The 24,920-nt window shown below is 39.9% G+C and overlaps 1 protein-coding gene across 1 annotated transcript in view; it reads left to right on the forward strand.

The window, feature by feature from the left end:
* Positions 1-24,920, forward strand: part of GLI3 (GLI family zinc finger 3) — a 188,104-nt gene that overhangs the window by 126,331 nt on the left and 36,853 nt on the right. The window contains exons 6-8 of the mRNA XM_058806018.1: positions 7,709-7,910; positions 22,971-23,187; positions 24,633-24,746. Coding sequence (XP_058662001.1) covers positions 7,709-7,910; positions 22,971-23,187; positions 24,633-24,746 — 533 coding nt within the window. The remainder of the gene's footprint in view (positions 1-7,708; positions 7,911-22,970; positions 23,188-24,632; positions 24,747-24,920) is intronic.

Below are 24,920 nucleotides of genomic sequence, written 5' to 3' on the forward strand. Positions count from 1 at the left end.
ATTTCCGCAATATTAAGAGCCTTCTTTATCCACTCAGTATCTTTCAGTCCTCTAATCTGTCTCTGTTTCTCTGTTGAAGGAGGAAAAGAGAGGACCCCATTGCAAACTGCTTGCTACTGCTTCTTTTGATCAACCAAAAGGGATTATGCAGAGTATTCCCCTCAAGTCATAGATGCTTACATGCTTTTCAGGATGTACTCTGTTCCTTCTGATGAGGGCAATAAAAAATGGTGGCAAGAAAAGGTGGTGGTGTTCACATTTGCTTGGTAGTACAGACCAATACAATAATGTTAGGCAACCTTATTTTCCTGTAGAATTTTAAACTTTTTGTTTACATGCGATTTCTTCTTCCTGCTGTTGGCTGCACACCATGGTTGGTGATCTCAAGGAGCGTGGGTGTTGGCAGGTTTCCCTCTGGAAGGCACAGGAATATAGGAATACATATAGCTAGCCCTGCAGAACACATGCTTTGGAGTGTGAAGCACTTGACTGACCAATAATTTTTTATAAGAGTTAGGCAAGACAGATAGTTGTGAAACTATGCAGGAAAGATTTTTTTCATTCTGTTTCCTTGCTAATGAAGGATTCTTAACATTAATTTTCTATTATCAGTCTCACCGCACCAGTAACATGCATAAAGAATTCACAGTAACATACCTTGAGCATGCTGCAGAAACACAATAAACTCACAAAAGTAGTCTGGACTTAAACCAGAAATTAACGTGCAGACTTGGTACTTGAAAGCTTAAGAATACGATACTTTCTGATTTGGATTCTGAGAGAGATAAGGAAAGATGAGGCACACTGCTAAAGCACTGAATGCCTATTGGTAATAACTTGCAGAATGGAAATGCTGTTACACATGGTTCAGGTGATGTAAATTTGCTGCTGCATTCCAGCTGCAAGGACAAATCCCCAGCTTGCATGAATGGGCACATCTTCCTTGAAAAGGATCATAGAATCCTAGAATAGTTTGGGTTGCAAGGGAACTTTAAAGGTAATCTACTCAAACTTCACTTGCAATGAGCAAGGATATTTTAAATTTTCAAGGGGTTTGGTTCCTACTGTGAGAGAATGTGTCTGAATGCACGTAAGTAGCAGTACCAAACCACATTCTTGGATGCAGATTTGATCTAATGGGTTTATTCAGCCTTTAGAAAGGTAGATACCCATATATACACCAGAAGACTTGATAAAACCAGAAGACTTTGCAGTACTCATACAAATAATGGCATTTGCAGAAGGATCTTCATGTGTTAGTAGAGATTGTATATGTTGTGATCTACATAGAATTCCATATTTTGCATCCCAAGAATGTTTCCACTTCTTACTTAACAGGAAATGTTTTGGCCTTTGCCCATAATTTCATCCCATTCATAAAAGGTGCCTAAACACCATCTTTAATAAGGATATTTGTGTTCACCAACTCTGACTAAGATAGATTTGATTTGAAATGCACACTTTAATTTGTTTTGTGTTTGTTTTTAAAAATTAAGATCACACATTTGAGATTAATTATACCAGCAACTTTTCAATTAGGCATTTTTTCAGAGTTAGAGACAAAAACTGCACTATTATGCAAATGGGTTATTTTTAAACAGTAAATAGAGAATTAAAATAAGAGTGAATCCTAGTAAGGTCACTCAGCTCACCTTCTGTATTTGATGAGAATGTGTTTAGTCAGGCAATAGCTGCTTTTATCTAAATAGAGTATGAAGTTACCCTTTTACTTTGTAAAAACTAATTAAAACTATCTTAACTTGCATGGGTATACAGTAAATTAATTGTCATTAAGTAGGAATCTGAATGTCCTATCATTCATCATGCTAAAGAAAACCCCTTTCTTCTTTGTCAGATTTTTAGATTAGAAACAAGAACAAAACAATTAGCAGGAAGCTGATATTAAGACTTCATAAAAATCCCCAATAAGAATGCCCGTGTATGCATTTAATAACAAAGTACAGTGATCAATGGGAAGCAGTGCCATTTGTTTGGATCTTTCTTCTTAAAGATTTGTGTGGTGATCTTAAAAGTAGTCTTTTGCCTTTGCCCAGTCTTGTCAAAGGGAGCAGAAGACACATGAGTAGTTGCCCTCATTATCTGCTATCAAATTCTGACCAAGTTGACTCAACTGACTGAAAGGCTGCTGCTCATTTATCCCACACAGCATCCAAATAGATACAAGCAAGACATTGTTCTTCTTTTGTGAAGCAAGTCTGTCTCCTAATTGTGGGCTTATACAGCATCTAGCACAGAAATTTGGAATCTCTACCCCCTCCTGTAGTGCAAATAACAATTCCAACACCAGCACACGCCGACTTCCAAAGTGTGTTACATACAGTATGTGCAGTTTGGGGTCTTCTGTTTTGCTCTGTGGTGCTGGAACACTGATTTCAGATGGGGATTATAACACTGGGAGAATTGTTAATCCAAGGAGCAGTAGACTTCTTGAAGCTGTGAACTTCACTGTCCATGAACCATCTAATACATTGCAGAAGAATAAAACCAAGATTATGCTTGCTTCATTGTAATTCTTCTTCCTCCTGTCCTGAGTGGCATGAAAACTGGACCAAATTTTCCTGCTGCTATAAAGCTTTCCTTCAGTTTTGGTAGCCAGAGACCCTGAGCAAGCCTTGCCATCTTCTTGCTTGTTCTAAAAAAGTCAGATTTATCTGTTACCTTTAACTGTAGCATCAAAAAAGGGGCATAGTAGATGTGGAAGTTACTGACATCACCACAGTAGCAACAACTGAAATTGTGGCTGTAAAGATGTTGAATGCCAAAACTGTCTTTAAGCACTATAACAACTTTAATTTGGGTTGATAGGTGCATACTTGGGGAGTATGTTCTACTCTCCTAAATGAAGTTCAGTGGAACACAAGCATGTTCCCTGAGGTTTCGAGATTCCAAATTAATAATATCCTCACTCAGATTTACTTTTGTCTATCCTCACTCAGAATAGGAGGTTTCTCTTTTTTAAAGGTATTTGATAATGACCTACTCCTTTTGGCATTAGAGACTCTGACCCAGCTGACCTAAAGAGCTGTGGTGCATTGACTTTGGCTGGATGCCAGATGCCCCCCAAACTGCTCTATCAGTCCCTCTTCTCAGCTGGATGTGGGAGAGAAAAATAGATGGAAAAACAACATGTAGGTTAAGATAAGGCAGTTTACTTGGGCAAAAGCAAAAGATTGCATGTGCAGAAGCAAAGAGAAAGCAAAAACTTTTATTCTCTACTTCCCACCAGCAAGCAATGTCCATCCACTTCTGGGAAGCAGGGCTCCAGCACATGGAGGGGTTGCTCTGGAAGGCAAACATTGTAATTAATGAGTGCTCCCTCAGCCCCTCCTTTTCTTAGCCTTTGTGTCTGAGCTGACATCATATGGTGTGAAATATCCCTTTGGCCAGTTTGGGTCAGCAGGCCTGCTTGTGTCCCCTCCCAGGATCTTGCCCACTTCCAGCCTGCTCATGGGGAGAGTGTTGGCAGTGATGTGCCAGCACTGCTCAGCAGCAGCCAAAACTTCTTTCCAGCTACCACTGCAAAGCACAGTGCTGTGAGGGCTGCAGTGGGAAAAAATGAACATCATCTCAGCCTGACCAAAACACCAGCCCGGAGAGTTAAGCTTTGGACTGGATTTGGTTTCTCTTCATCAAAGCACAGTTGGAGAATGGGGGTGTAGTGTCAAAGCCATTCCTTCTTCTCTCATCCTGATGACAGATTTATCATTTTGAAAACTAAGACAAAATTCATGATAAACTTTATGAAAGTGAAAACAAAGTTTTTACATGTCTGTAAACAGAAGGCAGAAGGAAAAGAAAGAGGAAGGTTACATGTCTGTAAACAGAAGGCAGAAGGAAAAGAAAGAGGAAGGAAGGAAGGAAGGAAGGAAGGAAGGAAGGAAGGAAGGAAGGAAGGAAGGAAGGAAGGAAGGAAGGAAGGAAGGAAGGAAGGAAGGAAGGAAGGAAGGAAGGAAGGAAGGAAGGAAGGAAGGAAGGAAGGAAGGAAGGAAGGAAGGAAGGAAGGAAGGAAGGAAGGAAGGAAGGAAGGAAGGAAGGAAGGAAGGAAGGAAGGAAGGAAGGAAGGAAGTGGCGGAAGGAAGGAAGGAAGGAAGGAAGGAAGGAAGGAAGGAAGGAAGGAAGGAAGGAAGGAAGGAAGTGGCGGAAGGAAGGAAGGAAGGAAGGAAGGAAGGAAGGAAGGAAGGAAGGAAGGAAGGAAGGAAGGAAGGAAGGAAGGAAGGAAGGAAGGAAGGAAGGAAGGAAGGAAGGAAGGAAGGAAGGAAGGAAGGAAGGAAGGAAGGAAGGAAGGAAGGAAGGAAGGAAGGAAGGAAGGAAGGAAGGAAGGAAGGGAAAGAAAGAGAAAGAAAGAGAAAGAAAGAAAGAAAGATTGATTTGACTTGAAACCCACTCCCCCTAAATGTCCCATGTTCACAGCCTTCAATAAAAACTAGTGCCTGAGACATGTTCAGAGAAGTTTGATTTAAAGGGAAGGAAGGGAATAAAAAGGGTTTGACGAAGTTTGATTTAAAGGGATGGAATAAATGATACATGTCTGAAGATTGCCTTATAAATGATTAAGCAATGCTAAAAACTTCAACTTAGAAATCAAATTCATGGGCAAATTTGCTGGATGGCATATTCCATTTTTGAAATTTATGATGAAGATAGATATCTGTTATTTTAGAATTGATCTCCACCTCAGAATAAGATCTTTTCTTCTGACACCTGCTGGATTTTTTGTTGGCACACTCGAGTCTATACTGTCTACAACTGATTTTTTATTTCTATAATGTCTGCTCCAAAAGGGTGACATTTTTAAGCAAATCTTCACTGTCAGCTTCCATTTGCGTGCTTTACCAAAGCTGATGTTTTTCTATCAGCATTTCCACAGTTGGTAAATGGATTTTTAGTGAATCAGTGCTCCTTCATTTTCTGATTTTAAAGCATTATTCCGTAGGGAATGTAATACTTTGATGGGAGAGCACTGTGAGCAGATGAACGTCTCAAATTGGTAAATAAATATTGAGGTGTTTCTTTTTAAGGTAAAAGCTGGGCTAGGCTGGAAAGTTTGGTTTAGTATTCAGAGACACTGACAAATTGTGACCTATTCCTTTTTATAGTAGCATACTAACAAATTCATGTTATGCTAAATGAATTGTTAAGCAAATGCTCTGGAATGAGTGGCCAGCTCATGCTTAAGACTTTTTAGGCGTGTGAGACCTAATTAAACCACAAAGATAGGGCAAACCAGTAATTCCATTCAATTGTAGTTTCAGTTTTAGAAGTCATGGCCCCCCCTTGAATTGAATCCCTGTCTCCTGTGGTTAGACTTGGTAGAACTCTTGCCTGGCTGAAGCAGAAATGTTCCCTTTCTGCAGGATCCTGCAGAATCTCCCTTAGGAGATTGTTCCTGTCCCAGGTGGATGGAGGGGGCTGCTGAATTCCCAGAGCTAGATGGGGCCTGAAAGAGGTGCAGCCTGCAGGAACAGAGGAAGCCTGAGACTGCTGTGTGTGTGGCTCGAGCCCTGGTGCTGCCCCTGGCAGCTGTAAGGAGTGTCCTTCTCCATCCCTGGCACAGATCTGGTGCATCCAGAGTGGACACAGGGATGCCCTGGCAGCAGCTGGCAGGCAAGGCGAGGGTGTAGCAAGCAGTGGGCAGACATGCAAGAGCCATAGCATGACTCAGACAAGGGGGAGAGGAGACTGGTTCAGTCCAGAAGGGGTGAGGAGGAGGGAAGTCACAGCAGTTTTTGAGAATGTGCAGGGCACTGCAGGGAGTATAATGTCTGTACTTAGCTATGCCCTTGTAAAACCATGATAAAGCACTTGAATTGTATCCTCATCTGGGGTAAATTACATTACAAGCACTAACTTCAGAGGCATTGTTTTAATTCATTCCAGCTGAACAGTCAGCAGAGAAAAACTGTGGATTAAAGATGCAAGTGCAAATTACTACTATTTTTGTTTTACCGTGATATGTATGTTGTATTTCCTTGTTAGCTATATTGTAGTTTCTTATAGATGCTGATCATTGTTTCTTACTTTAGCACAAGTAAAAGATCTCTGTCTTTGAAAGACATGATGCACAGCACTAATAAAATATCAGACACAGTACAATAGCAAGCTCCTACAAAGGAGATAAAACAGATTTCAAAAAATAGCATGTGGTAGGTTTTGCAAATAAATAAATGGCTATACCTAAATTTTAAATGATGAATCAAGAGCTTGAATATTTATTGAGAGACTGGAGCTGTATGAGCTAAGGCTTTTTCTGGAGACAGAGCAGGAAGGAACAAAACTCTGTACTACCCAGATGCCAAAGAGGATAAGGATTATAAATGGAGGTGTGATCACATAGCTACAACAGCAATAACATGGCAGCCCCAATACTGTATTAAAATCTTGGCTAGCATGTACAAAAAAAGGGAAACTCACTCAGGTGTGTGAGAAAGCATACTAATAGATTCTATATAGCTCTGATCTTGAGATGAGTCTAATTAGGGTCATTTGGGCTCTTCTCCTGGTTATTTTTAGACATGTAAGCCTAAATACCCTGCAAAAAAAAGATCCTGGACACAAAGATGTTAAGAATGTCAGACCTATACTGGATGCTTCTGGCCAACTGTGAATTATTAGCAAGTTACAGAGAATGTCAGGGACTCCAGGAGAAGTAGCTGTAAAGTAGGCATCAAACCCAAGACCTGCGTGACCCTGGCTGTCATGATCATTAGGATTCAGTCCTTTACTACAGGTTAAAGGGATTAAAAAGCTAGAAGCAGCAGTACTGTTAAAGGAAATTGTTCAGTGTGTAGTGGGGAAGTTAATTCTCTCCTTACTTTCAAACAAGATAGAAAATAATTAAATAAAGGGAATAAATTTAAGGTGATATATCTTCTGTCAGGACTGCAGAGAGTTGGGATGATATGGTAAAATAGATCAGAAGAGGCAGAGATTTTCAGAACAGGACATAAAATTTAGACATGTAATGTGTATTTATTTAAGTGGTATCTGTATGTTTGTCTTCACTTTGCTGCTTTGAAAAGTCTAGTCTCCAGTTTTAAAGAAATTTAGCAGTTGTAGGCCCCTATATACCCCAACAAAAGAATATCATGGGATCTTGGACAAATTCAAATAAAGCCTACTATTTCTCATTTTAAAGCTCTGAATGTCAATCTGAATTCTGCTGATAGAGCTGGCCCTTTTAGTGTTTGTTTTAGTCCTGATTTTTAGTTTTGCATCCAATATCCACCTGGCAGAATTACAGTCAACAAAGGGAAAACTGCCTCTTCATTTCTGTATTCTATTTGACATGTGTAGGTTTGGCTGTATGTATTAAAGTGTTGTGGGTTTGGGCTTGCTGGTATCCCAGATCTGAACCACTGTCTCATTGCTCATGGTTGAATTAATGATGTGAATGTCTAAGAAGCCATCAGATTCATAAATCACCAGAAATGAGAGGGATAACTCATAAAAGTCTTTTCCTTTTGTTTAGCCATTTATCATTTTGCTTGCACATTAATAAACAGAGCTCCCCTGAGGTAAGCCATAGGAAGAAAGATTTTTCTTCCTAATTTTCCTCAATCGTGGCCAGTAGATCACAAATGAAGAGAGCGGGCTTGTCACAGTGTGCTGGTGTCTCCCTCTACCCATCACTGATAACAAATAAATCCAGTGAAGTCCTTGTGGATAATTATTTGTGTTTCCATACCAGGTGCCAGGTTCCCCAGCCCGAGGCTGTCAGCCAGACCGAGCCGGAAGCGCACGTTGTCCATATCCCCCCTGTCTGACCACAGCTTTGACCTTCAGACCATGATTCGGACCTCTCCAAATTCCTTGGTCACCATTCTCAATAATTCTCGTAGCAGTTCATCAGCCAGTGGTTCTTATGGCCACTTGTCTGCAAGTGCAATAAGGTAAGAATTGCATTTGCTACCTGAATTGTATATTCTCATTTATGTGTCACACACATACAAACGTGAACTTATACTCGCATCTTTAATTTACTTGTGGGGGTTTTTTTTGTTTTTTTGGTTTTTTTTTTGTGAATATGTGCATTTTGCAGTTTCTATAATGTATGTTAATCAGAGCTTAATTTAAAGTATAAAATATTTTTTCTTACTCAGAAAGGTAACCACAAGGAACTTTTTGGCCTCTTGTTTTCCAGTGCAGGTAATATTTTGTCTGACCAGCAGGAACAGTGTGTGTTTGTGTGTCCAGTAATCTGTTTTCAGAGAAGAAACTCTAGGACAGGTTTGTGACTTAAGTCGCTTGGGTTCTTCTGCCCATAGATATGATGGACAGTGAAATGTTCCTACATTACAATCATCAGAAAGTAAGAAAGAGAAATGTGGTACTGTTCAATCCAAATGTTTGGCTGTAACCTTCGGGTGTTCAAAAATTTTTTTTTTTTCATGTTTTCGTGTCTTGAAAGATTTGACATTCTCTGGCTATTTTTTTTTTTTTTTTGGTACCAAGGAAGTACTGTCATCAGCAATGCTGTGATTTTCACTTGGCTGCTTCACTTGTGTGTGCAAGCAAACAGTCAGGAATGGGTGTTCTGGATGCAGAATAGCAGAGTAGCAAATGAAGAGGTGGACAGAAGTTGTGCAGAGAAGGGAAGCAAATAGGGCACAAAGGAGAGGAAACTAAAGGAATAATGTAAAAACAAAAAAGGGAGTGGAAGAAAATTAAGAACTGCTCAAGGAAAAATGGAGATGCAACTGCAGAACATTTTTGTAATCGTGACATGGCTATATGTTAACTGAAAAAAGCTCCTTTGGTATTCTAAGAAAATATCCCCCACCTCTCCAAAGTGTCAGAAAATGTTGGGCTTGCATTTCTAACCCTCAAAGAGTGCTTTTGGGCCGTGGCTTAGCAGCAGCTTCCACCTTCAATTTTCAATGAAGCAAAGGAGCAAGTCCCTACAGCAGTTTCTTGAGATGGGGCACCCATTTTAGGCGAGGTTCAAAACATTACCAAGGTCATGGTTTGACCCCCTGTATGGGCCACTCACTTAAAAAGTCAGATTTGATGAGCCTTGTGGGTCCCATCCAACTCCGAATATTCTGTGAAATCCATGAAACGCCTCCGTGGCAAAAATGACACATTTGTAGCTTTGAAAATGGGCTATGGGGGTTTTCACTCCTGTAGAAGATGGGGCACACAAGTGGTGTTTTAGAAACCATGAGCCTGACAAACTCTGAGTGACAGCACTTCAAATATTGGCATTAGTGTAAGTGCTGTGTTTTCCTTTTTAAGCACTTTTAAATAGTTGTGCTTCATAGCTCTGTTGTCCTTGAGTAGCTGTGTGGTATCTCACAGGTACAGGTGTTGCTCTCAATGCAGCTTGCCAGTCAGTGGAACCATGGTCCCAGCTATGAAGCTCCTTAGTGAGGAATGTTTATGTCAATGCTGGCGGCAGTTGGACCACATATGTCAGATACATGGAACTGTGGAGCTGTGCTATCTGCACTGTCATTGGGATGGGATGGCACTTAATAACTAAACTCCTTTCCCAGAGCTTGTAGCTTTGGTAAAGCAAATAGTGCATGAAAGTTGGCATAGTCTCTACAGTGGAGTGAATCTTCTCTCCTTTTACTCTTCCAAAGCAAGGCTGGAATCAGATGAACAGTTTTGTTGAAACCAGTTGTGGAACTGGAGGGAGTTGTGAGCAAAAACTGAGTAAGGATGCTAGGGAGTGTTCAAAGTGAGTCTTGTGAGCTGGTGTCACTGAAGAAAGCAATGCTTGTATGACTCAACCTGTGGTTGAGCAAAGCTTTCAGCCCTTCCTGGTCATACTTCCCAGGAATGCATAATACAAAATTTCACATGATTTTGAATTAAGATTTTTTTTTTCATTTTGATAAGAGTATGTCCATTCAGCATGCAAAGTTGGAAATGTACACTTCCATTCTTCTCAGTTGAAAGGAAGGAAAAGGAGATATCTTCTTCCTGCTTTGCAACTCACCTCTGTTGGTGCCCTTTAACTTCTCCTGTGTGAACCTGTCTATATAAACCAAAATAAACAGTGATGTAAGGTATTAAACCCAAACCACATTTCATTGCCTTAATGAATTCCAAGACTAAATGCCAACAGGACTGTCAGCAAAACCTAATTTAATATTCACTGTCTTGCAAATAATGCATTCAACACAAGAACTGTTGTATTGAATAAAACCATAGGTTCATCCCATTTAAAATCCTGTCAGCAACCGTGACCAAAGTCTAGGAGAAAAAAAACAAACATTTCCTGGTTAAAATGCCAGCTTCTGGAAACTTACAGGTTAATGTCATCAGAGTTGCTGCAAGAAAATGGTACAATTCAGCAAGGCAGTAGATGGAATTGCAAGACAGGAAGGATTTCTGTTTTCAATAGTATCAGTAGCATTAACTATACTTAACATTACATAGTCCTTCTACTTCTTGATGTTGTTTCCTACCTATTTTAACTTAGTCCAAATAGTTTACACTTGGCATCATTTTTCATGGTAAATATCTGTCTAATGCTGAATATTTCCAAAAAACATCAGCAAGGTTATTAATTTATCCAAATGAAGTTAGGGAAGAAGAGATTTTTCTGTTCAACTGGAAGAACTATTGCCTTTTTACTGGGAGGCTGAACTTTGCCAGGAATGTTGCCCGGATGATACAGATGTGATCTCTGCTGTTTTTGAGAAATTGTCCCATTTAGCCAAGTGATAAGCCCTTAAGAGGTTTCTATTAGCATGTGTTAAATAAACTAAGCACTCAGCAGTGTTCCAGCCCAGGACCCACAGATAGGAAGGAGAACCTTTCCCTGCGGCTGCAGCTCTGGTGCTTCCTTGGGAAGCCTGTGGAGGCTCAGCTGTCTGTCCAGCCATAACAGTTTTGTGAAACAGAAAGCAGTCTTTAGAGGAGACAGGAGTCAGCCCAGAAACTGTACAGGCTAAGCAAGTTGGCACAAAATGCCTTTCTATAACACAGCATAGGCTTGCAGCAGGAGAGAGAAAAGGCTGAAAATAAAGCAGGCAGAAGCCGCTCATTCAGAGAATGAAGGTACTGCCCCCTTGTGATTGTGCTCTGATACCATCTTTAACTTCAGGGTTGCACAGTGTTTGTAGGACCCCTGTCTTCTTCAGTGCACAGCCTGAACAGCTGAGCATCCTCTGTGGATCAGTGAGAGCCACAGGACACTGCCTCACTGTCCCAGACAGCCTAAAAGAGGAGGGAGCCTCGTACCTGGTTGGTTGCTCCCTGGAGGGCAGACTTTGCTCTTGCAGCACAATTCCTGACTGATGCTGGGCAAACTAAACTAGTCAGGAGTGACCACCAGGCTCAGTTTGTCTTCTGGAGTCCCAGCCTACCACTCTTAATTTTGCAGAGGAGTCAAATTGCTCACAGCCATGATTTGAAGATGCTGACAGCTGTTTTGAACATTTTGTATACTGTGTCATGTTAACTAGCCCAGATCTTCTTTACTGAAATTGCACAACCCCAATGAGTGACACTTTCTGCCTCCATCTTTCTTTGATTCATGTTCCTGTTCAAAATGAATCCTTCCCCTTCACCTCAGAGGGAGGTTGAAAGCATTAATGTTTTGTGAAGCAATTAGATTATACAGTGATGAGCACAGTGGAGAAGCTCAGGAGGGTGTCAGTAATTATTTATTCACTGATGGTTTAAATACAAGGGAAGGAAGGCCTGTGGGCATTACTCTGGGCCCAGAGAAGAAAAGTACCAGAGGGCCTCTTGCTGAAGGCTACTGTGTGTCTTGTGGACTGAATGAGTTAAGAATCATGCAGAGGGGAAAAGGGGTGTGCTGTCACATAACTAAAAGCTGACGAGTCAGCACATAAAGATTTGGGCAGGTTTAATTTTGTGGGCTCAATGCCCTTTCACACCCATTTTTGTAAAGGTACTACTTGTGTTTAGAAAGTGTCTCCAGGACCTCACTGGTCTTTGCATTGGCTAAAAAAAGAGGCTGAAAGATTACATCCTGTGCTTCACACAGCTTTTCAGCATTGGATCCTCTATATGAGCACTGTGGGATGCTGAGGATGAAATCAGGTGAAAAGAGCCACATTTTGGTCTCTGTTTGTACAAAGCCAAGCACAGGAGGGCTCTGGTCTTTGACATGGGTAGGTTGAATAATAAATACTAGTAGTAGTTCAGCACAATCCAGAGAGAGCTGGGCCTGGCGGGTGCTTTGCCATTGTCACTGGCAGTGCAGTGCTGTGCGCTGACTACTGGCTGAGTACTTGAAAAGGAGATGACACTCCTGCTGACAGCTAATAGTGGATCTCCTTTGGCACACCAGGTAGAGCTTCTGCTTTGTGCATTTGAAAACACCTGGTTTAGGTCTCAGATGGGAGAGATTATGCAGAAAGGAGATGTGTGAAGTAGCATCAAATGGGGATAATCCTTCATTTGACATTTACTCATTTGGTTACCTGCCTCAGTCCTGCAGTGCAGCACCCCTGCTATTAATCCTTTGTCAAGACGTACTTAATATTATGTCTGCTACCTGTGACAATTATTAGACTTTGCACTTCAGTAGCACTTCTTTTTGAGAGACAGCATGGTTTAGAGTGAGTATAGAGGGGGTAATCACTTCCCATGATATTAAGAGTACTGATTCAAAACCTTTACAAAAGATTAACTGGTCTTTAATAAACACAGGAGGCTGGGAGTTCATGTTCTGTAAGATTTGAAATTTAGAACCTTTAGTCCCTCGGCAGTGCTGTGATACCAAAATTACAAAGTCAGTTTTCAGAAAGTGATCTGAATTCCCTGTCAGATTCAAGGTGTTTAAGTCAGTAATTCTACCTACTACAAGAGATTTTCTTTGGGTCTAGGCAGATATAACTGTGAATATAACTTATCTATCAATTCATAAGCTGCGAAAATTCAGTTTCATGTGAGCGCAAGAGCCCTTTGGGATCTCCTTGAAAGAAACTACGAAAACAGAGTAGCACTTTCCTATTTTCCCCCCATGTGCTGCCCTGCTTCCCTGATAGCATCAGAACAATTAACACAATGTGGTTAATTACAGCCAGGCCCTGGCTGCTCTGGCTCCTTTGCTCTGGGTTGATCTGAAGAGTCAGGGAATGGTGGCAAGGATACTTTCACAAAGAGCACTAGAAAGGGATAGCCAGGTTTGTAGAGTGAGCTTAGACAGCAATGGATTAACATCGGTGAGGAAGACAAGAGTTGTGTTTCTGCAAGCAGGTATTGGATTCTCAATTATTTCCTCATCTCATATAAGCTCCTTGTATAGAATGATTGTTGTATAATGAGTCAGTGCGTTGTAGCTAGAGATGAGTGAGTAAGTAATAATTTTTCCAGTTTTCCTTTGCAAACACAAAGAGAAAATAAAGAGAAAAATAAAAATAGAGTTAAGATATCCAAATGAAGTATAAAGTTATCAACAGAGAAAAGTGAAAGTATCTTTAGCAGAGAGCCCAACAGTATAATTATACACTCTATTAAAAAAAAAGGAAAGAATATCAGGTTTAAATTTTCCAGTTTTTGAATTGAACAGAATGTCTCAGTTATAAGACAGGAAGCCCTCATGTTCTCAATCTTCCTTCTTTATTCAATATTTTATATATTCTTATTATGTCTCCTCTTATTCATCTCCTTTCTGATGGTGTTTTCAGTCTGCTCCTTAGAGTTCTTGCATTGTTTTTTCTGCTGATACTGTCTGAAAGTCTCCTTCTACTACATGCAATAATATTCCAGGGCAGGAGCAGCAATTTAAATGCACCATGATTTTTTCAGGTTTTTTCTCCAGCCAAATTTTTAACATATTTTTGCCATAGCTTCATGTTGATCAAATTTTCATTCCTTCATTGAATTCTGCATTGAGACAAGCAAGTGCTTCTTGTCATTTGTCTCAGATAATTTAGAACCAGTGTATGAGTAGCTCTGACTCCATTTCAGTATCGATATGCATCTTGCTATCAGTATTGCTCATTCATCTAGCACACTGGGCTCTAAAGATAACCACTTAGCTTTCACCATGCTGCTCAAAATAATTTTGTCACATATGCAGATATAATTTTTTTCATTTCTCAACTCCATGCCCAGATTGCTGACAATTGCACAATGAAACAGAAGACCCCATCTGAGAATTTGAATCTAACCTTTACTTAAATCCAACTACTTAATTCTTACCTTTGATTTGTGTTTTAGACTGTAAATTGTAAGTTTGTATATTTCTGTAATTATATCTGTGTAAAAGGACATGCTCAAATGCTGGTTAGTGAAATTTAAAAGGACATGTTTAGCATAGCTCAGGTAGAACAAAATACATTAAAAATAATGTTTTGCAAGAAGCTTGTTTTGATAGGATGTGTAGGATAAAGAGTTTGTTGATCATGTCAGCAATATAGGTATTTTGTTGTTTTATTATCACTCACTGGGATCTGCCTAAGTTAGATGCAGCACTGACTTTGACTGAAAGCCTTTCTTACAATAAAAGCTTTCTAATTAATTGCTTGCAATGTTGTAAATGAAGGCTTTGTTTCAGTTCAGACTGAGTCAAATTCAGTCCAAGTGTAACCCCACTGAAACAGGTCCTACTATAACTAGACCTTCACACATGTGCAACACAGGGCTTTATTCTCCATGGTCAGGTACTGTGGGTAATCTAGAGAAGGGAATATAATGCTCTATCCTGCAATAATAGCTTCATTTCATACCTTCTTTCAAGAAGTGTGAATGGCAGAGAAGTGGCACAAAGTGAATAAAAGTGAAATTCACCACTATTACTACAAAGTTGCATCTTTATCAGGCTCTGTGAAAGTATAACCATGCACCTGCCCTCCTGCGCAAAGCTCATGTAGATTATGGGAGGGTGACATTCAGGGAGATTGTTTCAGAGGTCACTTACATCTTGCATTAGAAAGTGGTGGATGTTTCTCACCAGAAACATGAATGGCAAGAATTCTGCCTTTGGAAAGTGTAAAATCTAAGGAGCTGAGCAACATAAAGAATGCAGACTACACAGGCACGTATTGCATGCACATTTACAGGTACAGGTGCTCCTATATACATGTGAGATTATGTCTACATGCCTGGAAATCTGTGTGTCACAGATCTTTTCATTAAAATTCCATTTGAAGCAGTTTCAGTGTTACTCAAAGAGTTTAAACTCACTCAATGAACCCAGAGCAATATTAGTTCCAGGAAAGTTCTCAAGCCAATACAAGTGTGCTGGAGTTTAGCACTTCATTACTTCATTTTCAGACCCTAAAAGCAAGTACTAATTAGCACTTTGAAGGTAATAAATTATACCAGTTTTAGAAGCCTGAAAGTGCTTAGCCATGAATTTAATTCAAAATTATGTTTGCTAGAAGTGGCATGAACTTCCATGGAGGGAGCACAGATAAATTATGCAAGGTACCATTAATACAAAGTCCAGTTAGGATCCTAAGGATTCCTTCACAGGAATAATCCAGTGAGAAGGACAAAGCTGACAGTGCTGTCTGAGCACATAAGGTTAATCAGTGTGGCCCCATTGCTCTCAGTGAAACTATGCCATTTTACTCTGGATATGGCAATGTATTCATGAAGAAAAATTTCACCTAGCCTAGCAGATAAAACAGAATAGATAATAAGGCAAGCTGAAGAGAAAGTACAAACCACAGACTCTGTTAATTTTAAACTGGTAATAGAAAAGTAAAAGAAAAAAAGGGGGCACTGATGTATGTGAATTAAATACAATTGTACAATGATGGTTATTATTTGATGAAAACTGGAACACCTAGTAAAATACATGCTCTACTTTATTAGATGCAGGATATGTCTTTTTACCAATTCATTTAGATGCCTTTTCTCTAAGTTATATGTCAATATTACAAATGCTGAGGGATGTTTGAAAACTAGTTATTTTTGAAATATTTTTTCAAAGGATTTCAAGTCTCATACGTGCATTCAAGATCACACTATGTCTGGTTTAATAGTCAAAGTTTGGTATTGTTTTCCCCGTACTTAAATAGCAAGCCATAAAAACTAATGAAGACTTTCCTGCACTTTGCCTACTCAAAGTGCAGTGTTATCAGTTTAAAAAATCAGGGAGAGGAACTGAATTTAAAGCACAATTTTTTCTTAGAAAATGTATTAGATATATTATGGGTGAATTGCTCCAAAGAGAAGTGCATTTTAAAGTCTCTCTTCCTGTAATGCTGTTTGGTTTTTGGTTTGTGTCTAAGACGCTTGAAACAGTAAGAGTTTCACAAATCTCTTCAGGGCTGCAAGGTTGCCGAGAGATTTGTCACTCGTGTGTCCTGAGCAATTGTCAGCATTCACTCTTGCTGGCTGCTGCCTTGAGGACAAGTAGAGGACAGAGTTGGAAACTTCTTTTCACTCCCTCCTATGTGTTTACAAGGAACATACATAATTCCTGTTTCTGCCAACTCAGACAACAGGAGATGGTTTTCTTACATGTTGTTAATGGTTGCTTCTTATCTTCTGCGTCCTTGCCTAAGGAGAACTCTCTGGCTTGTTTTCTTCTATGCCTCTGCTGAGGTCTAACTATGCTGACTGTCCACAGCTTTTCACATCTGAGTATGCAGTGTTCCTGGCTGCATCTTATACATACATACACATTGTTCCATCAAAAGATCTAGATCAACTTCTATGCATGAAGTCAGCTTATGCAGATCCTCTCAGCACCCATGGCTCAGCTCCCAGCCATGCTTAAAAGATGTCTTGTGTTTTGAACAGAGGCTCCTACATGGCAGTTTATCATGGGATGAATGAAGCTGTTTCTTATATTAGATTTTATTTTTTAAAAAAGCATCTAAGCATGCTAAAACCAGTATTTGATCACTGTTAACTTATTGTGTTGTATAACTTGTATTATGACCCACCTCAGTTGAGATTACTGTGTCTGTAAGACCCAGGCTTTAGGACAGCACTTAAGGACTTGCCAAAGTCAGTCCCTCTTCAGAAGTATTTAAGAGTTATTAGGGTGTTTTCCTGAACAGTAGTTGGGTCCATTTGTAAAACAGTAAAGGTCCTTGTTTGACTCTTAACAACTTTCTTAAGCAATTTATAAGGACTTCAAAAATAAAAATTAAAAACTAAAGGTGAAATCCTGGCCTGGTCTAAGCAAAGGATAAAAGTATCATTGAATTCAGTGAGTCCGGTTATTCTTCCAACATTAGTAGCTTCCTACTAACCCTGATTTCTTGGTTTCCCCTGTCCACAGGCTTCATGCAACTCTTAAGGGATAATGAGACAAAGTGATGAGATCTGTACCTACTTGAGCATGACTATAACATATATTGTAGGTCAATTGCTGCAATCAGAAGTGCATTTTAAAGTTAATTAGGTGTTATCATAGTTCACGATGATCAACTTTATTGAACATGTAGGCAGTCTACCTACAAATTACTTAGCTCTTTCTTGAACTGGGGATTTGTATTATTTGGTCTTTTTAGTGTAGGTCCCTGATGGCAAGAACGAGTGATGGAGGCTGTAGGGGAAACAGGGAGTGCCAAGGCTTTTGCACAAGTCAGGAGGGGCCTGCATGTCCCCTTGCAGTGCTGGTTGCACCTTCCCTCATGAAGCAATGTTAGGATTGTGAATGCACCACCCAGACGTCAAAGACCCTTCAAAGGCCAAAAGGCCTGAAGCCCTCTCCTGCCCCATGATCCAGGGGACACAGTGTGTCTCACTATGCTCCACATTCCTGTCCAGTGACCTATTCTGCATTGTTTTATTTCAAAAGCTGTTGGGCAGTTGGGGTATGACAAGGACAAGCAAAGAAAAATATCAGAGGCCTGAAAAATTATATGGATGAGTTGAAATAGAGTATATTTGTTTTTCCAGACTGGACAGGAAGAAGGCATAGAAATAATTTCAACTATTTAAAAAAGAAAAGAGAGGAAGGGGAAGGCAGATAATGAGTGCTGCATAGAATAACAACGTTTTGGATCTTCAGTTGACGCAGGAAATACTTAAGATAGAGGATGGGAAACAAACTTTTAATATGGTAAACATAATGTGATTCTATATGAAGAAATAAAGATACCCCAAAGAAACAAATTTATCTTTCTGAAGTTTAAAAATGAAGAAAAAAAATTTAAAAACATCAGAAATATCCCACTGGGTCAAACTAGAGGTGTTACTCTAGTTAGTGTGTCTGTATTGGTTCAAACAGGGGATTCTGTTTAAGAAGCACATGAACCTTCCTGCTTGTTCTCTTTTGTTGTCTTTGTGCTCTCCCAGCATCAATGTTCTTTAGGTTAGCAACCCCAAAGTATACACTCTTGCTTGTTCCCTTCAGTATTTCTTTATGGACCTGTTGTCTTTGGATTTGTCTAGTCACATATGAACCTGCTGGCTGTGTCTGCAGCTGTTCTAAAAGTCCACAAATGCTTTTTTTTTACTCTCTTTCAAGTTGTTCCCCTATGTCTTTCATTAAATGCTCCCTCATTAACATGCTTGGGAAGCTCTCATCCTAAAACCTTGCAAAAGGCAGAACCAGATAGGGGAAAGCACTCAGATACTTGTGTGAGATTTCCATGCATCACAGATCTTGCAGAACTTTGCATTTTATAATCCAAAGAGGGTGCCTTCAGAGTTTTTGGGAAGAAAATTACTGTGATACAGTGAGACAATCCTTATAGTATTCACAAAATTGGAATCTCCTCAGCATTTTTGCCTCCTTAGGCACACCTATGCAATGTATAGGAAAGAAGGATTTTTTTCTGACTTTAATTCACAGATGTTTTGTGGTAAATTCCACAGCTGTGACCAGAAACTGGACAACCTTGTTAGCAGGACAGCCACAAAGTAGCCACAAAGTTTGGTTTTGATTATAAGGTCTGTTTTTCTTCTTGAAGTCTGTTCTTTAAAATTTGATGTGCTCATGTAATTGCAATGTAGTCCAGTGCCCTGCATTACCTCCAGTGAAGGGGGTTTGAGACTTTGCAGATGAGGAGCAGAGAGGCAGACAGACAGACTGACAGAGAGACACAGAAGCCCATAGTATGATAAATGATATCACTGATGGACTTTTCTGTCAGTGTATATGAGTTATTGAATGCTTAAGCAGAAATATTACATGTTTCTTCTAACCCTTATTTCTCATAAAACTCATCAACTGAAAAGATAACTGGCATGTAATTTTTAGTGGCCATATCTGCTTTCATCTTCTTTTCTATTTTCTTTAAAAGTCTGTAAGAGAAATACAAATGAAATTCCCTCCAGTGGTGTAAATTTTCATATCTCAATAGGTAGATGGAAGGAAAAGATTCATAGTTCATTTACATTTCTGTGAATCCAAGATTTTTTGAAAGTGGCTGGTGTTTTGGAAAATATGAACAATTGGGGCAGGAGTCTCGTGTTCTTCTGGCATCTGGATTTTGGAAGTCTTGAGCTCTCCTTTTCTGAAATGCAGCCTCTTAAAACTGTCTTAAAATAAACATGACTCAAAATGAGGGCCCTGGAACTACTCATTGCTTTTGAAAAGCTGGTTGTTGGTTTTAGTAGTTCCAGAGTCTCAAAATTACTACTTTCAGGTCTTGTTTACTGCTTTTGGGCATGAATTTCAGGTGGTTCTTGAGTGACACTGCTGCACATTTACAAGCAGACATTGTTGGAATAACTGGACAAGGGCACCTCGCACCGCTGTCCGCTGTCCCTGCTGATGCTGGCTGCCTGGCTGGGAAGCAGTGTGAGCTTGGTAGGGCCAGGAAGAGGGCATAGGGGATCACATGGGGCTCTGCATTACAGAGATTCCCCATCTATCCTGTATTCAGGAGTTGCTGAAGAAAGTGCAGTGAGAAACTTTGGGAAGGAGGGCAGGAATCCAGGCCTTCCCTTCCCAGTAAGAGCACACCATGCCAGCAATGTTGAGGGCTTTGATTTATTTTTCTTCTTTTTGGCCCTCAGCATTAACTTTATTGTATGGTTTCTGAAAGGCAGAGAAAGACCTACCACCTTCTGTTCTCTTCAGAACCTTCTGATCTGTTCAAATCAGAAAAATCCTCCAGGCTGCCCAGTGACAACATCTTGCATGTGAGTGACATTAAACCCAGCCAGGTCAACTTGCCTTATGAGGAGCTCTCCAGAAACAGCTGGAGAGAATTGTTATTTGAAGGCAGATACCTGAGCTATTTAAGAAGTCACCCTGATGGCTGAACCATTGTCTCCATTTCTGAGTTACTCCCCTTGGCTGTGCTGGCTATTCCTCTGTTCCCTCACAATCAGCTTTTCATTTCATTCCGAGATGTTTGAAGTTTGGAGGTAGAGGGAATGAAGTGCAGGTTTTCAGGCTCCATAGGAAAATCCTAATACCTTAGACTCAACCATTGCTGATGAGCACAGGGTAAAAGAAAAATACTAAAGAAAAGAGGATTCCTCCCACCTAGCACATCTGTCCAAATGCGTGTTAATGCATCTGCTGCTGCTGTCACTGTTTTCCAGTAAGAACTTCTTGCTAAGATGATGTCTGTCTCCTCTGTTGTACTTCACAATTTTGTCAATGCCTGGCTTAGCATCCTCTTTCTGGATACTGCTTGTACAGTGTGAAGACAGATGTAGATAACAAGGAGATCTCTAGGAGGTGAAATCTCTCCTTTTGGTGGAGGCCATTTCAATTTATGTGGGGAGAGGAATAGCAATTGTACATACTTAATATTTAAGCACTGCCCTGCTTGATTCATACAATTGTCTTTTTACCATGTAGGCTCAGAAGGACATTACCAAAGTTTTGAACCTGGACTTGCAAAGATAGATGTTGTTGTGCATGGTCAAATGGAAAAAAAAGTCAAAAAACCCCCAAAATTCAACCTTTATTTCCAAAGGCTGCTGTGTGCTTGGAACTGCCAGTGAAATCAGTCCACTTATTTTTTTCTTTTAAACTGACTCATCTGAAGGGTGAGAGTGTCCTAGGATTTAACCACTCACAGAGAAATAAAACACCTCATCTAAACTGTTTGCACGTCGTGTTTGTTGATCTTGGTGAATTTGACAGCATCTTCAGGATGGTGCCGTCTAGTGTTTGAGTGTGTGAGGTGAACTCACAGGGTATGTGTGGAAGCAAAAAACACCAGGGTGTAGTAAAGAGGCTTTGTTTTCCACCTCATCTGTGGCAGTGTAATTGTGTGGTTTTTAATGAACAGACCAGAGTAGTTACACTTAGCAATGTTTGTTCACTAAAAAGGAAAAGGGGTGTTAAATCATTATGTTCTTTGATGAATGGCTTGTACACTGAAGAATAAATTGAACAAACTGGCATAGAGCTCAGTGAACATGAAATCAGCTATTAGAAGAAAGCTTGTGAACAAATTCTAAGCCTGATATGCATCTTTTGATTAATGTCCTATTAATCATCCATAGTGGCTACCTTAGCTAAGTCGTGCTGTAATCATTCATGGTTGCTTACAGGAACACTAGCAGGGACTATAGAGCTTCAATAACTGAATATTATTACTGATTTCTCCCTAACTCTTGCTGTGAACAATTACTGTTTTCACTACATTTCTGCCTCCCTTTATTAGAAAGAATACAATGCAGAATGAAAAGAGAGTTCCTCAAAGACCAGTAAAATTCTCCCAGGGTATTCTTAATGATATTCCATCCTAAATGGGCAAACTGTTGTAATGCAGAGTTCTCACCAGGAATAATAGTAATGTAATCACATTGAAGCTGTCTTTTTATGGATTATAGTCAAACAGACAAAATGTATAGTCATATTAATGAACACAGAATTTCTGAAGAATTATTACTTAAAATGGTTGAAATTATTTTGGCTTTTTGTATCACAGTATTTTCAGTTAATGCACTTAACAGCAACAGCAATTAAGACTCCAGACTGTTAATTTGGACAAATTTGACATTGGAAAAAGCCTTGATTCTTGGAAGATATAATGTCCACACCCCTCTCTTCTGAGACAAAATGTTTTATATTCCTGTGGCTTTTTTGAACTTGAACTCTGGTAGTTCAGTGTATTTTTTTTTAAATAATGAATATTCTTTTTCTTTTTTCTTTTTTTCCTTTATGATTGGAAGCTATTGGCAAATATTTTCAGGAGGATCTCTTACTCCTGTGTGTGAAGATTTAGTTCCACACCATTTATTTCTCAAGTGTGACACAAAGAATGCTTTTGCACTAGCCACAAAATAGGTCCTTAGATGGCAGTGTAATTTCCCCCTAAGTCACTGTGGTCTGGGAAATACGGTGAAGTAATGAAGTGATGACAGGTATTAACATACATAATGGGCTTTAATAGACATTTAATGTTGTTTAACTGGAAGAAGGAGAAGTGCTTTCCCATTGGAATATTTCTACATTGGAAGTCATTGATCACCGATTTCAGAGGGGAAAGGTTAATCCATCAGTTTCTGTAACCAAACGGCGCTGATGGAAATTCTTTAGGTGACATTCTGGATGAACTGAGCTTTCCATCTTTGCAAACAAATGAGTGATATGACAAGCATGGTGTTCAGAACACATTTAACCAATTGATTTTCTCTCCTCGTGTAATAAGATCTAGAGACATATGAAAAAGCGTAGCATGAGCCAAGATTAAAGGAACTGCTTCATACACACGAACATAGGGGAACTGCATTATCAATAAAAGTACTATAAAGCATGTAGGCACCCATTCTTTTTCTTTATATAAAGTTTGTTATTGCAATAAATAGCTGTTATTGAACTACCTGCCTTTTATTTCAGTTTTTCTGAATTTTATTTTGGTCCGCTTTCTGTGGTTTCCTGGTAGAGGTTATGAAAAAATGTTATGTTTTGTTATGGTACCATTTTTGTACTCACTAGTAAATCCAGGGCAACTCTGGATTTAAAATCAGGATTTATCATCCTTTGGGGCATGAAGAAGGATATGAGGGGGAGGGGGAAATCTGGCTTCCAGTAGTTTAAAGGTATCAAATATATTTTAAGGTTTTAATCTGTAAAGTTCCTTACTGTAATGATCCTCATTTTTTTCCTCCCTCTTCCCTCCTTTTTCTCCCAAATTCAGCCCTGCTCTGAGTTTCACATACCCTCCTACACCAGTATCCCTCCAGCAAATGCATCAGCAAATTATAAGTCGTCAGCAAACCCTAGGTTCAGCCTTTGGACACAGCCCTCCACTCATCCATCCTGCTCCAACTTTTCCTACCCAGAGACCTATCCCTGGCATCCCCAGTGTCCTGAACCCTGTCCAGGTCAGCTCTGGACCTTCTGAGTCCACACAGGTGAGAGACAACAAATGAAACCTTTGTTTCCCATTAATTTAAAAATTAAATAAATGGCATTGTCTTGATGGCAATTAATCACCACTGTCACTGAGACCCTTTGATAACAGCTTTCTTGTAGCTCCAGTGTTTGCAGTCACTTTATTATGAATCACAGGAGTGCAGTTGGTGCAGTTTCTGATTGGTAGTGTGCTTTTTAGTCCTCATAAATATTCCAGTCTAGTGCAGCAGCTTCTCGTTCCATACTGCCTCTCCTTGATCTTATACAGGAAGCTAGTAGAGGTGGGGAGTAAGAAAAGGGGCAAAACACATCAAAACAGCAATGTCTTAAAGGTTAGCAGCTTCACCTTCAAATCAGGCTGACTCTAGGATATACAGGGTCATATTCTGCCCTCCTTGTACAGCTGTGAGTAACCTGAAGCAAGTAATTCTATGAGCAAGAAAGTAACTCAAAGACAGAGAAGAGGATTGAAGTTTTTTTTCTCTGATTTGTGCCAAATTGGACTTACTGAGTTTGAATTAATCATTTCAGTAAGGTGTATTATCAAAGCTGGGGATGAGCAGCAGTGAATCAGGCCCCTAATGTGGAGTTTATCACGGTTTGTGATTTGCCTGTTATTAACTAGTGCTGTTTGTTTCTGGATGACCTGGGATAGGTTATTTATCAGTCTGGAAGCTGTTTATATCCTGGCTAGCTTTTACAAATATAGAGGAAGAACATACTGCTGTAGAAAACATATTGATTTTTTTGTGGGGTCCCTGCAAGTTCAGATATCTCTAAAAGATCTCTGGATTCCTACAAGATCCATTTGCAGGTGTAGATAATGGTGTTCAGTCGAGCAGAACAAGAGAAAAACAAGATTCTGGCCCGTTTATGTCAACTATTTTGCTATTAACTTGTGAGAATCCAGGACTTCATCTAGGATTTTTTGGCTGAGTCTCATGCTAGTATTCAGTTCTTCTTCCTATCCACCTATTATAATGGGAAACATAGTGAAGAAGCTGAGATCTTGTGTGACGATATTAAATGCAAAACCTTTCTTTCAAGTGTGAAGAAATAAATGTTTCTCTTGTGTTTCTTGGAGCATGCAGGGATTTTCCTTTTCAAAATTGCCTTTCCAAATTTGTCATTATGTGGAAAATCACCTACCTCTCACTGCTCTGACAAAACTAGCACTGGTTTGTAGCAAGGAATTGCATCAAATGCTCCCCTTCCCACTCCCTCCCTGCTCTGCTACCAGGATAAGCAATGCAGCTCTTCCATGAGTTAATGCCATGTAACTGAAGAACAATGTTATTGCATATCCAATATAATTAACAGTGCAGCTTCTCCATACAAAGTTGCTGAGCAGATGCTACGTTATTTTTGTTTGGAGCCACATATTTATCACAGTCTAATTTTGTCTTCTTCTGGGGGAAAAAAAATCCCCCCCTGTCTGCAGCAGAACAAACCCACAAGTGAATCTGCAGTGAGCAGCACAGGAGACCCCATGCACAACAAGCGCTCCAAGATAAAGCCTGACGAGGACCTCCCCAGCCCAGGAGCAGGAAGCATGCAGGTATGGCAGCCAGATTCCAGGCATGAGCCTTCCCTCTTGTTGCTGGAGTGAGAATGCACCTTTCCTGTGGCACACAGGTTTTCAGGCTCCCTGAAAACACACTTTGTGTGCTGCACACACGGGCTGCCTCGGCTCGCAGTAGCTGGGGTTCAATGGGAGCAGCTCCTGGGGTGC

The sequence above is a fragment of the Ammospiza caudacuta genome, chromosome 1 (assembly GCF_027887145.1).
Source record: "Ammospiza caudacuta isolate bAmmCau1 chromosome 1, bAmmCau1.pri, whole genome shotgun sequence".
NCBI lineage: Eukaryota > Metazoa > Chordata > Aves > Passeriformes > Passerellidae > Ammospiza > Ammospiza caudacuta.